The sequence below is a fragment of the Eublepharis macularius genome, chromosome 16 (assembly GCF_028583425.1).
Source record: "Eublepharis macularius isolate TG4126 chromosome 16, MPM_Emac_v1.0, whole genome shotgun sequence".
In the NCBI taxonomy this organism is placed as follows: domain Eukaryota; kingdom Metazoa; phylum Chordata; class Lepidosauria; order Squamata; family Eublepharidae; genus Eublepharis; species Eublepharis macularius.
The window spans coordinates 25,893,956-25,911,139 of record NC_072805.1 but is presented as its reverse complement, the minus strand read 5'-3'; the positions used below and the strand labels follow the sequence as shown (position 1 = coordinate 25,911,139).

At 42.8% G+C, this 17,184-nt stretch overlaps 1 protein-coding gene and 1 pseudogene across 1 annotated transcript in view; both read right to left on the bottom strand.

Moving 5' to 3' along the window:
* Nucleotides 1-224: 224 nt before the first annotated feature.
* ADAMTS18 (ADAM metallopeptidase with thrombospondin type 1 motif 18) overlaps nt 225-17,184 on the bottom strand; it is a 136,671-nt gene continuing 119,711 nt past the window's right edge. The window contains exons 19-23 of the mRNA XM_055000730.1: nt 15,239-15,443; nt 11,566-11,757; nt 10,406-10,618; nt 6,900-7,047; nt 225-3,687 (exon numbers count right to left, since the gene is read on the bottom strand). Of these exons, the coding sequence (XP_054856705.1) occupies nt 3,569-3,687; nt 6,900-7,047; nt 10,406-10,618; nt 11,566-11,757; nt 15,239-15,443 (877 nt within the window). The 3' untranslated portion in view covers nt 225-3,568. The remainder of the gene's footprint in view (nt 3,688-6,899; nt 7,048-10,405; nt 10,619-11,565; nt 11,758-15,238; nt 15,444-17,184) is intronic.
* On the bottom strand, nt 12,340-12,465 carry LOC129344348 (U2 spliceosomal RNA; annotated as a pseudogene).

Below are 17,184 nucleotides of genomic sequence, written 5' to 3'. Positions count from 1 at the left end.
AGGCCTTCAAGATACAGCATGTGTTAGTTGGTCAAAGAAAATGTCGTAAATTTCATGGGACTCCATCAGACACACTTAACTGTCTCAGCCGTTGTTGATAAAGTAAACCAGAATTCCCAAGAATATTTTACGAAAATATATAAAGCAGGGAACCCAAAAGAACATGAAATAATATAAAAATAACTGACACTACTCTGATTATACATAAAGCCTCCATATTTTATTCAAGACTTGTATGGGTATCAAACATAATGAAACAGGGTATTTTATTATAAAACTTATAAAATAATTAAATAGTACACTTTATATGTTGCGCTTTTTTTTACACCATAATCCCTACCTTTATGTAACTTTTCTCGTCTGAACTGATGCCACTTACTTAGGAAGCAAGTGATGAAATAAAAAGGCTATGCATTAATAAATTAATATTTTTACATCAAATAAAAGAAGACACAATTATAGAACAAAGCCTGGCATTTCCAGTGGGGAGGAACATATCCCCTTGACTGTAAAGTTTTAAAATATTCAATGTTCAAGACACGGAGCATTCAGAAGCGAATTTTGTAAACGAATCAGAACACGCATATAGGCTGATTCTGCACACGCTAGATAATGCACTTTCAATGCACTTTATCAATTGTCTGAGGTGGATTTTTTGTTCCTCACACGAAAAAATCCGTTCCAAATGATCTATAAAGAGGATTGGAAGTGCATTATCCAACGTGTGCGGAATCAGCCATTGGTTTCATTTAAACTGTTGCCAATGCAACTGCTAATTTTAACTGATGGCCGCCTGCCATTAGTGCTGATGTGGCTAATTTTAGTTTGAAATGATACTTTAGGAAGCAATAAAGTTGAGCTCCATTCATCAAATGAAGCTGTGGAAATGGGTGGAAGTGACAAAAGGGGGAAAAATGGCATTTTTAGCCGCTCTTCAGAAAATTATAGCAGGGCACAGCACTGCCTTAGCCATATGGGGTTTGGCAATTAAATAAATGTTTTTCTTCTTCTTCCCGGGTTTTCAGTTTTGCCTTTCAAAACAAGCTGTGCTCCAATTCTTTGGGATTCTCAGTCTAAAAATGCCAGCAACACTGAAAAAATGGTCAAATGAACACAGATCATCAAGCTCTAATCAACTGGAATACAGACAAATGTTAATTTGCTTACTAGTCATGTGATCATCAGAAAATGTCATTGTTCTCCATTTTTTAAGTGACTGGTGAGATACATGTCTATCCTGTCATTTTCGTCCTTAAACATACAAAAGAAAAGGAAAACACAAAGCCAGTTTTCAGAAACTTGGAACAATGTTTCAAGAAACATTACAATGCAGTTCCTAGAAACTGTTGTTACAAGACTTCCATTGTGTCTTATATGTCAGCAGGACATAATGAACTTAATCTCATAGCATTGCTTTCAAAGCCAAAAATGTCAGTGGAGCTAGAGGGATACAATATCAAGTGGTATGGATGTTATTGTGTACTATATCAATTACAATTTCATAGTCATATCTTATTGACCAACTTACGATTGCACACTATGGCAGTCAGAATCATTTTTAGATGTTATATAGGTTACGCTTCCCACCTTTGTGGTTTTCCTCTTCTGCTATTGCCATTTAACTGTTTGCCAGAAGCAATTCCACTGTGCTCGTTCTGGTAATGGTAGATGTTGCTAACCACCAGTAGACCATCATCTATCGGGATGATGGTGCTCCATTCTGGGATGGATAGCAATTAAGCTAGTGCCAGCTACCACCTCTTGTAGTGCTGTAGTGGTACAGTAGTGGCTGAGCTGATCAGCTGCTTGGGTCCCTCAAATTACTGAAAATGGTATAATGGAAAGCGGGAACATGGAAAAGAATTCTTAGTTGAATTTGCCATCATCAAACTAGTAGTAACATGATCATTGGTAGAAAAGGATTTGTGGATTTTGTGCAGACAGTTGTAAATTTTCTGGGATTAATTGGGTTTCTTTGTCTCCAAGTTTCATGACTGAAAACTCAAGCTTTGCATCCACAAAACGTAATTTTCACATGTTCTGCAAGATACATGACTGTTTAAAACTTAATTCAGTATTAACGTATGGAGAAGCTCTTGGAATTTTGGGATCCCACTGATTATTTTATCACTGAGGAATAACAGCAAATGTGCCAATTTCATGAATTAGTTTTCTCTTTTTCTCATACTATGCAGCAATGCTTTAAGAAAATGTATTGTGGAATTCTGTTGGGCTGGAATCTGAAAGAGTGCCTATTGAGTTAACCAGAACTGAGTTATTTGCTTCTTTGTTTCTTGGTCAAGTAGTACAGAATGGAGGTTCCACAGTGAACTTGTACTACTATAATACTCATCATAATAAAGATCCAGCAATGCTCACCTTTCTATATTTATTGGCAATTAGTCTCATTTACATTAACTATTAATTCTTCGGGGTGGGTGGGTTAAGTGCTGCATTTCACTTAGCAGCCAAAGCCATTGCTCACTACTCAATTTGATTTTTATGATCAGGAAACTGGAACTTGGAACAGTGGAACATCAAAATACAGTTTCGAGAAACTGTATTTCCAGCTTCCTCAGACAATCCCCTTCCAATTAACAATTGATTCAGAAATGCCACAGCTAGCTTTGAGAAAACAAAAACCAATTATGCTAAGGGCAGAAGGAATGGAGAATGGAGAACAGAGCATTTTGATTGTCTGCTTTACATATAATGCTAATATGATTGCATTTTAATTTTTTTTTTAATCGCCACAAATCAGGAAAAAAGACAGAGGGCAACAGTGAAAACGCAGGGTGCAACAGGCTGCCAATGACGTCATTTGGAGTCTTTGTTAAAACTGAGTGAACAGATCATGTCAATGCCAGACTAAATGGATACCATGGAAGCAACCTTACTAATTAAAGCAGAAAAGGGCAAACATAAAATAAAAATTCATCTACTATAATGCAACACTTGCTTTCCCAGCAGCAAGTAAAACACAATAAAGCACCTTTTATTTTGAGAGTGCAACATATGAGCTCACTGTTGATCATATCACACCCGCATCATCTACGGCAACGCATCATACCATCAGCCACCAATTTAATTTCTCAAGCCTATATGTTGTCCTGTTGAGGTGGGATGTGCAAATGGCAGCCAATATGACCAACATATCAATAGATCGTACTGTTACACTGCTCTGTTGGAGGTCTAGTGCACTGAACAAACTAGGAGCACCATGCCAAATGTGCCAGTCCATTTTAAAGACCTGCTTTGGCCACTAACAAGAAGATAGGCTGTTTCACTCATAATAGAAGACAAGGAAATGATGATTCAGAAGAAGGCTAAATATTGCCCTAGCCTTCTAAAGTTTAAATACCCTGTGTATTTGGTTAAAAAAACCCAGTTTCTGTACACCCCTGGTTCATCAAACATTGTACCACAGCAAATATTGCTCTACGAACCCAAGTCTCTTCCATTGGAAATGTACATGATGCAAGGTTCCAGAAGGCCTAATGAGATACTAAATTCTGTCAGTAACTGAAAGAGAGGTGCTCGCTGTCCAGAGGTCAGATGAAAGCTCTTCTTATAAGTTCTTCCGTGTACATGCTTTGCAGCACTGTTTGCCGTAGAATTTGTGGTTGCAAACTCCATGCTGGGGAACCAGGTGGCACCATGTAAAGAAGTCCATGCAAGAAGGATCATCTGAAATGGTAAAAATACCAAGAAATTTACAATGGAGACGACAACGTGAAGTACAGAGTTGATCCTAGTAGCTGTTCCTATGTGCTAGTCTATTCCTAGGAGCAATGAGAACATAAGAATTTCTGTCGGACAGACCAAAAGGCCATCTAATCCAGTATACTATTGCATACATGGACCAATCAGGTGCCTCTGACCCATCCTCTATGAAACTATCTAGTCTCTTTTTAAGGTCAGATAACCAACTTCAGAAAGGAGAAACATAAGAGATTGCATAGCAGCTTCCATGAACATTAGCTGCTCTGAAATCCACAACATATGAAAGTTGATGTACAAATAACATAGCTCATGCTAAAAAGTGATTCATGAGAGCAGAAAAATATACCTGTTAACTCATCAATGACTGAACCATCTCTAAGAAATTACTGTGATAATTTCCCCTCTCCTTCCACCTGATGGGGAAAGCTAATCAACCAGAGGAAAGCATCTATGGAATTTATCTACAAGAACCACCCCATGTTGTACAAGTTAGACTTTAGGAGTTGTGCTATTGAACAGGAATAGGGTGGTGGTGGAGATCCATAGAAATACTACCGAGCAGAGGATCCAAATGACCCTGTTAAACCTACATCTTACCCCAGTTAAGTTGACCAGAGAAGCTTTTCATATTTATTTGAATTTAGTCTAGATAAGGATGTCCTCCTTATTTTTATAATCAATCATTTTTTTAAAAAATGTAATCCTATGCATAAATAAATTTTCCTCATAGATCTTTGCTGGGACCTTTTCCTCCTTCCTTCATCTACTGGGTCTCAGTTAAGTTTGCCATCACTGTTCTAGGTGCAATGTAGATTTCCACATCTCAATACTTATCCAGAGCCCTAATTTGTCAACCTTTAGGGTGTAAAAGGCTGACAATGGACTCTGCCATTATGAAGCAACTATCCTACTCAAAGTGATGTAAAAGCACATCTTAAACTACTTTGTACTTGTCTAATGGATAAAGTTCAAAGGAAATTACTCCAGTAAGAAAGCCATAACAAGTGGAGAAATTATTAAGACTAACAATGTTCCATACCATCCTAACTGGAACTACCCAAATTAGTTTCAGGTGGATAGCTAAGTTGGTCTGTAGCAAGATTCAGGTCCAGATTATATCTGACAAAGAGAGCCTTGATTCTTGAAAGCTCATACCCTGGAAATTTAGTTGATCTTTATGGTGCTACTTGAACCCGAGTCTTGCTCTACCCAAATTAGGAGTCAGATTATTGCATCTTCCTTTCCAATTTGATTAGTTAAGTGCTGTTGCTGGGGGAAGGTCTGGGGTATCCTTCACCACCACAGATCATAAGGACACCACTATACCAGTTTGGTGTAGTGGTTAAGAGTGGCAGAACTCTAATCTGAAGAACCGGGTTTGATTCCCCACTCCTCCGCTTGAAGCCAGCTAGGTGACCTTGGGTCAGCCACTTAAGAGCGGCAGGACTCTAATCTGGAGAGCCAGGTTTGATTCCCCACTCCTCTGCCTGAAGCCAGCTGGGTGACCTTGGAACAGTCACAGCTTCTCAGAGCTCTCTCAGCCCCACCCACCACACAGAATGATTGTTGTAGGGATAATAATAATATACTTTGTAAACCACTCTGAGTGGCACTCTGAGTGCATTGAAAGTGCATTATCCAACATGTATGGAATCAGCAATTGATAGAACAAATGCAGTCTTGATTAATTCCTCCATGAAGTCATGTCAACAGTCTTTCTTACATGCAGTGATGTGCTAGAGCAGACAGGAAGAAACAGAAACCTGCAGCAAACAGCACATGCTCCTGTTTCACAATAAAGCTGCACAACTGTCCTAGTTAAAGCAATTTTAGAAGAGTAGCAATACAGGACAGAATGGGCCCCACAGAACAGTGGAGGAACAGAACAAGGAGAACCCTGTCATCTGTAGTCCTGTTTCATGACATCAATTTGTCTTTAGAGGATCAACTTTTAGACCTGCAGCACATTCTATGTTGTTGGGGGGCGTGGGGGGAATCAGTATTGTATGCACTATATGCATGATTTTCCTTTAAGTGATATTTATTTTCTCTTCCAAGCTGAGTTACAGGCTATGTGTTACAGTACCTAGCAAACTGATGGAAATGAGGAAAAATGAGCAGAGCAGCAGGCCCAGCTTGTCTAGGGAAGCATGCTAACTTTCCCTGAAAGACTCATTTCTTTCCCCGCAATCTCTCCCCAATGACTCACGGAACTGGAACTATGTGGTGGGTAATTGAGAGTGATTGGCTTCAATACCGTTCCAGCACAGCTGGCCCTGTTCACTGGTGGAGACAGAGACTTAGAAAGCGGCGAAGAGATAATTGATCTCTAGAGTCTGAAGATCTACTTACAATAAAGTCAAAAAAGGACTTCTACAGCTGCATGAAGGGGGAAGGGAGAAGGGCGAAATGAAATGAGTAACAGACGCTGGATAAGAAATCCAGTGAGAAGACTAGAAAGCAGAAGCGGGGGGAGGTGTACTTTATCAGGATACACAGTGGGTATTTATTTTAGTTGTGCAAAAATAGCACGTGTTATGTATTTTAGTTGTGCAAAAATAGCCAGCTTTAAGAATACTAAGAATTAACCCAGTCCTGGAGATTCTGGGGGCAGATATCTCATCAAAAACTTGGAAGAGGGAGTACTTTTGATAGAATTTTGCAGGAATTCTGTGTAAAAGTTCTTAATTACAAAACAGTTTGCAATGAGGTAACCCATATGGCCAGTCAAGATTCCATGGATTCTCACGGTTTTGTGCTGATTCACATATCGGTTGCTCATTGCTTTATGGCTTCCACATCACCATCAAGTGACAATTTGCTAGCATGAACAGGCAGCCAGTGATCCAACATCTTGATAGGTCTTTCATGTCCCACCAAGTCACCCCAAATTTGTTGCCGTTCAGTGATGTCTGCTCATGCATTTAGTTGGCCGTTGCCAAGTGATAGGACTTGAAACTACATGTGCTCATGCGTGAAATGAGACAATACTTGAAGGGCTTCCGACATCATCACCCCAACACCTAAATTGGTTGATGTTTTGCCTTCAGTTATTCTCTCTTCCAGTAGTACTGCCTTGCCTGAGAATGCAACCATTCAACTAACTCATAAAAATAAGGGAATGTTTTCATTAGCTATTTGCCCACACATTTACTAACGAGAGTGAGCATTTTTACCTCTTTTCTCTGGAGCCAGGCAGAAGTTAGTATTACAAGCTCTTGATATTGCTGGCTTCTGATGGGGCAAGCATCCCGTTGACAGCTGACCCTGCCGAAGGCATTGCACAGTCCGTGTCTGCACACCTCCACCACATGTCACTGTGCACTGCAAGAAGGGAAGAGATTGCATTTCATATACCTATGAAAACTGACATTATCTCCAAGAACAGCACTCCTTTCCATGGGCCTTAGAAAAGATCTTTTCCCATACGGACCCCCTCTTTTTCAGGGTCAACAAAAGAGAGAGATTCACCTAGACAGCTAGGGTCCCATCAGCTTTTCCACTTGATCACATCCAATTCTCGTCCTCACTGAAGCCCTCATTCATCTGGATTTTGTTCACAGATGGCCCACTACCAGGGCTTTTTTTCTGGGAAAAGAGGTGGTGGAACTCAGTGGGTTGCCAGCACAGGGGGCAATTCTTGGTGGGAGGTGGTGCCACTGGTACCACATGTGCACGCGCAAAGTGCATGCATGTTCCCAGGACCAATGACATCACTTTGGGTCAGCTGGAACAAGGGGGGTGTTTTTAAAAGTTTAAATCGCCCTTGGCGAAAATGATCACATGGCTGGTGGCCCCGCCCCCTGATCTCCAGACAGAGGAGAGTTTAAATTGCCCTCTGCACCACTCCAGCAGCATGGAGGGCAATCTAAACTCCCTTCTGTCTGGAGATCAGGGGGTGGGACCACCAGCCATGTGTCAATTTTCAAGAGGTTCCAGAACTCCATTCCACCACGTTCCAGCTGAAAAAAAAAGCCCTGCCCACTACCCAGCACGGGTAATTTATGTTATTTTTTCATTTTTAAGATTTTTAGACTGCCTCTCCCTTGAAACAAGACCTAAAGCAGTTTATAGCATTAAAATCCACAAAAAATATTATACATTCAAAAGCTTAAAAACATATCAACAAAACTGAGGGGAGTCTCACACGAATACAACCAGTTAAAACAGTGTAATTCCAGTGACTGGGACAACCCAAAAGTAAGCAACCAGGTGGCAAAAATTCCTATGCTACATCACTGCTCGTTAAAGGTCTGCTGGAACAGTTCCATCTTGCATGCCCTGTGGAACCTACGTAGACAGGGCTTCACTGGCATTGCTTTTTATCTCTGAGGGATGAATGGAAAGAACTTGCTGCATGGCTATATCTTTAAAGGTCAAATGGGTCATGCAGGATTTTAAAGAATTGGGTCCAGATTCCCCAGACCCAATGTGGGCTCCCTGCAGCCACACAGCAGATGTAGGGAATGGCTGTTAAAAAAAATAAAGGAGAGCCCAAACAGCCTCCAAATGCCACTGCAAGGGAAGAAAGAGCTCCTTCCTTCCCCCACAAGCCATTTCCTTGTATCAAAATAACATGGGGGGAAGGATACTTCCCTGTTTTTACTGCTCCGTGTGCACAGAATATTCCATATGGATCAACAAAACCAGAGGACCCCCCCACACACACACACACACAGTCGCTATTTTTAAAAACAGCTGTGGCGTTCTTCTGAGACCGTTTCAGCTCTCCTTTGTTTTTTAACAGCTGTTCCCCACAGCTGCTGTGTGGCTGTGGGGAGCCCAAGTCCAGGTTCCCCAGACCCACCTCTTTAAAGACCTGCATGTCTAGTTTGGCCCTAAGAGAGCAGCAACACTGGCTGAGGAAAAAGTCTGTTCCAGAGCAGCCAAAGGAAGAGAAAGTCTTGACAGCAGTGAAGGCAAGAACCGCACTTGCTAAGGGACTCTGAAAAGCATCAGCTTGTTGTGCAGAGCTGCCTAAGGGTGGTGAAAACATGATGGGAACTTGTCTGTTATTCTATGCCAACAAAAAAAGTGACAACTGTGTCACTACATATATGAGGGCAGATGCTCCTGAAATATTATTAAATATGTGAATCCATCTATTTATGAACATCATGTCTCCAAGATAAAATGTGATCTCTTTCTACTGATTACGAATGAAGGTTAGGCAATTGTCTGTGTGAGCTCTTAGAGAAGTGCTTGTCTTAGGGATGTGTGACTCATACAGTAGATGTGTTCCAAAATACAGAAGCTTGTTTGCAGGGCAGTGGAAACAAATACAGACTGATCCTGTAATCAATCATGCTATTTAAGGAATTCCAGACAGTCTCTTCAGATCCCTAAGGACATCTCACATAAAGATTTGTAATGGTTCAACCACAGTGCAGCTCTCAGAAGAATGACAGAAAAAAGGTCCATGGAATGTTGCATACAGGATTCATGACAAGTTACTAAGAACTGCATAGGAGAAGGTTAGCAGAATCGAGAAGGCTCGGATTCAAATATCTGCTCAGCCGGAGTGCTTATTCGGCAACCTTGGACAAGTCACTCGTTCTCAGCCTAATCAAACTCCCAGGGATATTGTGAAGATAAAATGGAGGAAGGGAGAATTATGCATGGCATCTTGGGCTACTTGGAAGAAGGGCATGATAAAATTGGAGGGATGGATGGACGGACAGCAGAAATGCCAGCAACTCTTTAGCATATAACCCAAAGTCTTGTTCAAAGTGCAGAAGTAGCACCTGATGCAATCCTACCTAGATGATACCATTCTGGATTTGAGGAAGGAAGAAACAATTTGAATGCTCTCACAGATTAAAAACAAAAAAAAACACATCTGGGAGAAGGACTAGGATAAATTTCTTCTCAACTTTGTGCACTTAGGAAATGAGGGTTCTTTTAAAAATAGTCTAGATCCCAATCTAATATGCCACTGCAGATGAGAGAGCTGATCCAGTATAGCGACTAGGGAGCTGGATTGCAATTAGAGAGATTTCGGCTGAAATCCCAACTCTATCCAGATGCCTATGTGTTTCCTTAGGCTAATCATTATCTCTCAGGCTGCTCAGAGTTGTGAGGATAAATTGAGAGTAGGGTTATGTGGACTACCCTGAACTCCTAGGAAGGAGCTACTGGAAGGAAGGATGGGATATACTCAGTGCCCAATTTGGTTGGGATTAGAGATGGGCATGAACCGAAATACAGACCAAAGTTCATCATGAACTGGCAGTTTTTGGTTCGCGATCCAGTGGTTCGTCAGAGCTCATTTCTGACGAACTGTGATAAACTGCTATGATTTTTAGAGCGGTTCATGCGGTTCGTTTTTTAGTTCATCACTGCAGACAGCCTGGCACCAATTAATCTGTTACCTAGGCAATGGGGTTTTCTGCAGACCTTCTGCAACCCCAGAATGACAAACCAAATGAACCAGTTCGTAAACCAAGCAAGTACATGGCAGTTCGTGGTCCGTAGTTCCCAGTTTGTGCCCATCTCTAGTTGGGATGTAAATGCCAGAAATCTTATAGAGCAGTGCCTTTAACTGCTATACTAAGAGTACAATGCTAAGGAGAGTTACACCCTTTGAAGTTAATAGTAAAGGGTGTAACTCTGCTTATGATTGCACTGTAACTGGAGTAAAGAGCATCAGTGGGAGACAACATCCCAAAGCCAACTCTCTTACTTGCTGCCAAGGTGAAGAATACCATCCTGACACCCTGTTGTATACATGATGCAAAGGACATGCTCCTCTGTTGCAGGCTTCTTCCAGTTCAACATTTGGCTTCTTCAGGTTTCGACACCGCCGCTGGGGGAAGGTGATCAGCTTGCCGCCAATGCTCTTCTCACTGCACTGCATTTCTCGCCTCTTTATACCTGGGCCGCAGGTGACAGAACACTGCAGATGGCAAAGCACAAAAACTGGGTTAGAGATGAAGGATTTGTTTGATGTTTCTGGCCAAAATCCTATTTCTCCCCAGTGATGTCACTGCATCATGCTCAGGAGGACACAAGCTTTAATGGTGGTGGAGAGTCGTTCTGTCATTCCTTCATGCAAAATTACGGGATTCTCTCGGGGACCACAGTTCTCTTTGTCAGATGCATCTGGCAGGGAGGGCTGTGGTTCTCGAGGGCTTGTGCTGCAGTGGAATTGGTTGGTCTTGGAGGTGCTGCTGGACTCTTTTTGATTTTGCTACTACAGACTAACACGGCAAACTCCTTTGAACCTTTACAGAAGCAAACTGATCCCCACATCAAAAGGAGCTGTTTGCATCTCCATATCAAAGGAGTTGTTTGCATCTCCCCTCTCCTCCCCCCTTCCCCTCTCCTCCTCTATATTTGACCAGTTTCTGTTGGCTCTCCATGCATCTGACGAAGAGAACTGTGATTCTCAAAAGCTTATGCTACAATAAAATTGGTTAGTCTTAAAGGTGCTACGGGACTCTTTTTGATTTCGCTACTACAGACTAACACGGCTAACTCCTCTGGATCTATCTTCATTTAAAAACCACCAAACTATGCAGCAATCTTCCTAGCCCAACTTATTGAGATAGCCTCCAAGGAAATGTTCTAAAGTATTTTAATATATTATACACGTGAAATCTAGCTCTACGAAAAAAAGCTTGGGTCTTCCCAGGCTCTATGGTAACCAAGGTTAAACTGGACCCAACACACATTGGAAGCCCTGTTTTTCATTGGCCTGGGAATGGGTGAACAGGTTATTAGAGTACCATATTGAGATGATGCCAAAATAGCCTGAGTATTAGAAGCAAATCATGGTGCACTTTGAAATATAAAATAACCTGATATATGAATGAGCATTCCATTGTATGCTGGTTACTTTACCTCACTCCAAGCAGAAATCACCCATTGGAGACGTTCATTTTTAGGACACCGTTCCAACACACACATCTGTTGTATTTTGGGCTTTGTTTCACCGTTGCACATACTCTCTGGCAGGATTTTTATCACAGAAGACCCCATGCTTTTGCAAAAAACATCACGCTTTGCAAGGCCTCTTCCACAAGTTTTGGAACACTTTATGAGAGGGAGAGAGGATTTTATGTTGGATGTAAAGAGATTTAATTTGGCACTTCTCTTTCATCACAGAACAATAGACCAACCAGACTTTATCCATGTCCTAGGTTATGGATGTACTCATAGGGTTGGATCGTATGACTCATTTTTTCCACAAGATTCATCATTCAGCAGAAGTGAGTTATAAGATTCAACTCAATGTGGTCCAGCCATTTTTAAATACACATTACCTTAATTTTCAGCCTCCATTGACATACCTTGTGTGAATGTAAAGAACCTTCAAGTCTCAGCCAACTTATGGTGACCCCTGCTGGGATTTTCAAGACAAAGCTGTTTTTTTTTGTCTGCCTCTGTGTAGTGACCCTGGACTTCATTGTTGGTCTCCCCTCCAAGTATTAAACAGGACTGACCCTACTTAGCTTCTGAGATTTGATGAGATTGGGCTAGCCTGGGCCATTCAGGTCTGGGCAACATACCTTAGCCTGTGTGTATTAAACTGATAAGAACAGATAAGAACAGATTGACTTAACTCCGCCTCAAAGAGATGGAAGCTAATGTTTGCCTCTTCTCAGCGCAGTTGAGAGAAAGTGTATATTTGAAAGATCATATGTGCGACCCGAACCACCAGCCAATGGGGGACATGCTGCCTTATTGAACTGATAAGAACAGATACTATACTTGATCTTAGCCAAAAGGCCAAGAAGCTGAGATCAAGTGTACCCTGCGTGTATTGATAATGCTTTCACAGTTCACTTCACTGAATAAAACAGGCTGTAAACTATGGAAATTTGTGGAAGGGTAACCTTGAAAAGACCCAATTTAGACATGATAGAATTACCTGGCAGTAACTTAGGGTTGCCAGTCCACTGTTGGGGGCAGGGGATTCCCTGCTCTCACCCTCCACCCCCTACCCATGCTTACCTGGCCAGCAGAACAGGCACAGCCCTCCCAGGAGCGTGCTCACAGGTGGTGTGAGCACTTCTGGGTGGCGCAGCATGCTGCCGCAGACCCGATCTGAGCCTGAATTGGCCCAGATCAGACCCCAAACAACCCACAGTGGAGCACAGGAGCACTCGTATGCTTCGCAGAGGCCCATTCCAGGCTGATTTGGGCCCAATCTGGGCCTATTCGGGCCCAATCTGGGCTGAATCGGACCCGTGCGGAGCGCAGAAGTGCTCCCAAGGGCGGCCATGCCCTGTGCAATAAGGTCACTTCCAGGAATTAACATCATCGCACAGGCTCGCGCGCAGCAGGGAACCTAGCAGCTAGGTGCTGGGGGGCCCACCTCCCACTGGGAGCACAGAGGGACCTGGCAACCCCACAGTACCTTATCAAGCTGCTGTCTAATTCTTACAGGTAGGTGAAACCAAAACTGGCTGTTAGTCTATTAATGTACCAATTATGATATTCTTTTAATTTAAGTCCACATACTTCTTTTTTCTTTTTGCATGGGTTGAACACACAATAGGTAGTGAGTTCAGAAAACTAATAACGGCTTGAATCCATGAGTAGAGCTTGTGGAACAAATCGTTAGCAACTCCATTTTCCTCCTGCTGGTCCTTGCACCCCTTGGAAAGCCTTTCATGGTGGCTGGAGTGACCTTTGGGAATGGCACGGGATGACTGCAGAAGGAAGCAGGGATGGAGACTGGGCCCAACCCAATATTTTCAATTTTCATCATGTTCATTATGCAAAGTCCCCCCGCCCCCCGCCGCCCTGTACCGCTTCAGTGCATTTATTAGACTACCCTGGAAGATTTTGCAGGAGCTTATTCACTCAGATTACAAACATCTGATAGGTTTGCCTTGGCAGATTTACAAAATGGCAAATGTGTATTTCACTTTTGGCATGAAAGCTATCAAGACTTCCTGTGACTTTCTGAAGCAGGGGCATTTGTCTCTTGGAATTTTCCGGAGGCCCAGTGCTATAACTACACTTCTAAGTGCAGTTTTCACTGCACCGGGATAGATATCAAGTTGCTTGGAATTACATTATCGAAAGGAAGCGTGCATCCGTCATTATTATGGTGTTGTTAATAGCAAACTAATATTAAATGCCTACTTTTGGAAAAAATATCTGTGGGCTGAAGAGATCAGAATACCTTTCCCTGCTTGGTGTGATGTCATATTCTTATCCACTCTACTATTATATAAAATGTTTAGGCCACAAGTCAACACAGAATGCAGGGAGCTTGTGAGACCTGTACAGGGATCCCTAGTCTTTTTGGCTTTCCTTTTCTCCCAGTGGCCATTTCAGACCCCAGGTAACTTGATTTCCTGGGTTTGGGGGCCTGCATGGAGAAGCACATAAGGTTGCCAGGTCCAGGTTGGGAAATTCCTGGAGACTTGGGGAGTGGAGCCTGGAGAGGATGGGGTTTGGGGAGGGAAGGGGCTTCAGTGGGGTAGAGTTCACCCGTCAGAGCAACCATTTCCCTGGAGATCAGTTGTGATTCCAGGAGATCTCCAGCTACCACCTGGAGGCTGTCAATCCTAAGTAGCGGCCATGCAGGCTGCAGAGGCAAAATTGTTCCCTTCTGCATCCTCCATCAGCGATGGCCTGCTCACATGAGAGGTAAGTGGGTACAATTTTGCTCCTTCCAGTTCCTGCTGCAGCTGCCTAATCAGGGCAGTTAGCAGTTAAAACAGCATAATAAAAGTGCATCATATGACCAATTAAAAATTAAAACCCGATATAAAATATGTATGTATAATACAGAATAGAGTGAATCAAAACATAAGGCAGGAATGAAGGGTCATTGAGGGAATTCCAGACAAAATCCGCCCTGAGCCTGCTGATGCGGGGAGGGTGGAATATAAATAGAATAAAATAAATAATAATAAATAAATAAATAAAACAAAAAAGCTCCAATCTGCTGGCAGAAGACAATGATAGAAAGGGACAGACACATCATCCCCACAACAATCATCATCCTGTGAGGTGGGTGGGGCTGAGAGAGCTCCGAGAAGCTGTGACTGATCCAAGGTCACCCAACTGGCTTCAAGCAGAGGAGTAGGGAATCAAACCAGGTTCTCCAGATTAGAGTCCCGGCACTCTTAACCACTACACCAAACTGTCTCCAGGGCCAATAGCACCTTAAAGACCAACTAGATTTCCAAGTTATGAGCTTTTGTGAGTCAAATCTTTTAAGGGATCTTTGATTCTTTAAAGCTCATACCTTGAGAACTTAGTTGGTCTTTAAGGGTGCTATTGGACCTGGCTCTTTTTCTTCAGCTGCAGAACAACATGGCTGTTGCCAGAAGCATACACAGAGTTACAGCCAAGCAAAGCCTGATACAAATTTCATGGGCCTTTGAAGGAAGGACTAGCCAGAAATATCAGTAAGGATGATGATGATAGAATAATGGCTTTATCCACTAAAGAAACCCTTTGGGATTCCCTAAACCATTTGCACTGGAACAGGTATCGTGCAATACCACTAGTCATATGAAGCAAGGTAATGCCAGCTGTTTATCTTCATTACCTGAGACCAGGGACCAGGACTCCATTCTGGTGGGCAGTCTTGGTTGTTACACATCTGTATTTGTGCTGGAGTAGTTACAGGGCAGAAAGCATGGGCTACGGTTTCCTCCTTCTGAAAAGCCTTTTTCTGCACACACTGTATCTGACGGCTTTGTTCTCCTCCACCACAGGACTGACTGCAAACACTCCACTCGCCTGCCAACCAACTTTAAGAAAGAACAAATGCATTGGATAGGATCCAAGGGGGGGGATCATGGAAGAATTCACAGGTATTCACAGACGGGCACCTTTGGATCCAGAATAAGCACACTTCATTATATGCAATGTAATAAATCCTAGGCATACATTTAAAAAAAAAAGTAAACAGCAGGTTCATGGGGTTATGAGATGCAGGAAGTGCTAGGCAAAATGTTCATCTAGTTGCCCCTGGATTCCTACTGATTTTTGTTGCAACAGACTACTGTGGCTACCACTTTGGATAAATTACCGTTGAAATCCAAGGTGCTGAGAGATCTAGGAATGAAACAACAGAGTGTTTTTTTTATTGGTAAGTAACAGCAGGGGGGATGCAGATCAAGACTATGGTGTATAGTGGAGGGGGAGGTTGACCTTTCTCCTGTGCAGTTTTCCAACTCTCAAGGCCCTCTGGAATTGCTGTTTGCCTCATTGGAGGAGGCATACGCCACTGAAGGTAAACCAGGAGCTGTTTGAAGTTACAGGGGGAACGTCACAGAGAGAAAGTGCCCTGTCATGCCCCCACTTTGAATGAACCTCCCTGTATTGGAAATTGCGGAAGAGGATTGTATTTCGAGGAGTTAGTGGTGCCATAGGCCCATCCATCTTGCCTAAAGAGACATATTTGGCTCACATAAGCCTTTGAATATGTGCCTTATACTACATTATGTCTTGTTGCTCCGTTTCACTTTCTGCTGATGCAAGCTCTTGCCAGCTGGTGCTGATTCTGGCTGAGGTAAGCTCTGGCCTCGAGAAGAGTATATCTTGATTAAGGGAGGACCGGGCAATCAGGCCTTGGGTAAGGGCCAGTTGCTTAGCCTTATCAGCTAGGCTTAGATCATCAAGGCCAGCTTGACACTGACAGCATTCCTTAGCCTTGGCCCCCTGATTAGACACCTTCCCTCTCATTAAGACCCTTCTGGGGAGGCTGATGTTGCAGGTGGGCATAAGCCAGCTTTAAGGTATATAAGTCTGAGCAAGGACCCTCTGAGTAGGGATTCGGTACAGACAAAAGCCGGTAGCGTGCCGTACAGTTGTATTTGGCTGTAGGAGTCCGCCCGTCGCCATCAGAGAGGGTCCCCCAGTGACTGAAAGGACATTGCTTGCATCAGGTGGCATTTTTCCTTTATATTATGCTATATGTTATGCTGTATGTTTATTCCCCTTGTCTTGTGTCTTTATGTAATGGTTATATTTTCTTTGTGTAATAAAGTCTTTTGCTTTCCCCATCAATTGGTTTTAATTGTCCTCAAATCCTAAAAGAACCACTGCCCCTTGGCAGGACACTCCCCTTTCCCCGGTAGATGCCATTTATCCATTTAAACCGCTTAGGAAATCCATTCAGGGAACTGTCAGCATCATTTCCACTTTGGCCCTGACTCAGAGGCACTAACCAAAAAAGTACCATGAGCATTCATGCTCCTCCGCATCTGTAGTTTTCAGAAGACGCTCTGCAAGAAATCCCAGGCTCCCAGATTTGATCCACCATTATCCTGGTTTGGGGGTCGAAGGCATGGCAATTAAATTGGGTTGTGTTTGCTGTGTACCCAAGCTTTTAAAACTCTTCAGATTAGAAGGGTATTATTAAAGGTTTTCATCCACAATGAAGAGAGCTGCAGTCCACATCTGCAGTCTATATCTGCCCTTTCCATTTCCTTTGTGCCAACTCAACTCTATACTTATGACATTTTTACCCTGCCCCTCCCTCCCTCC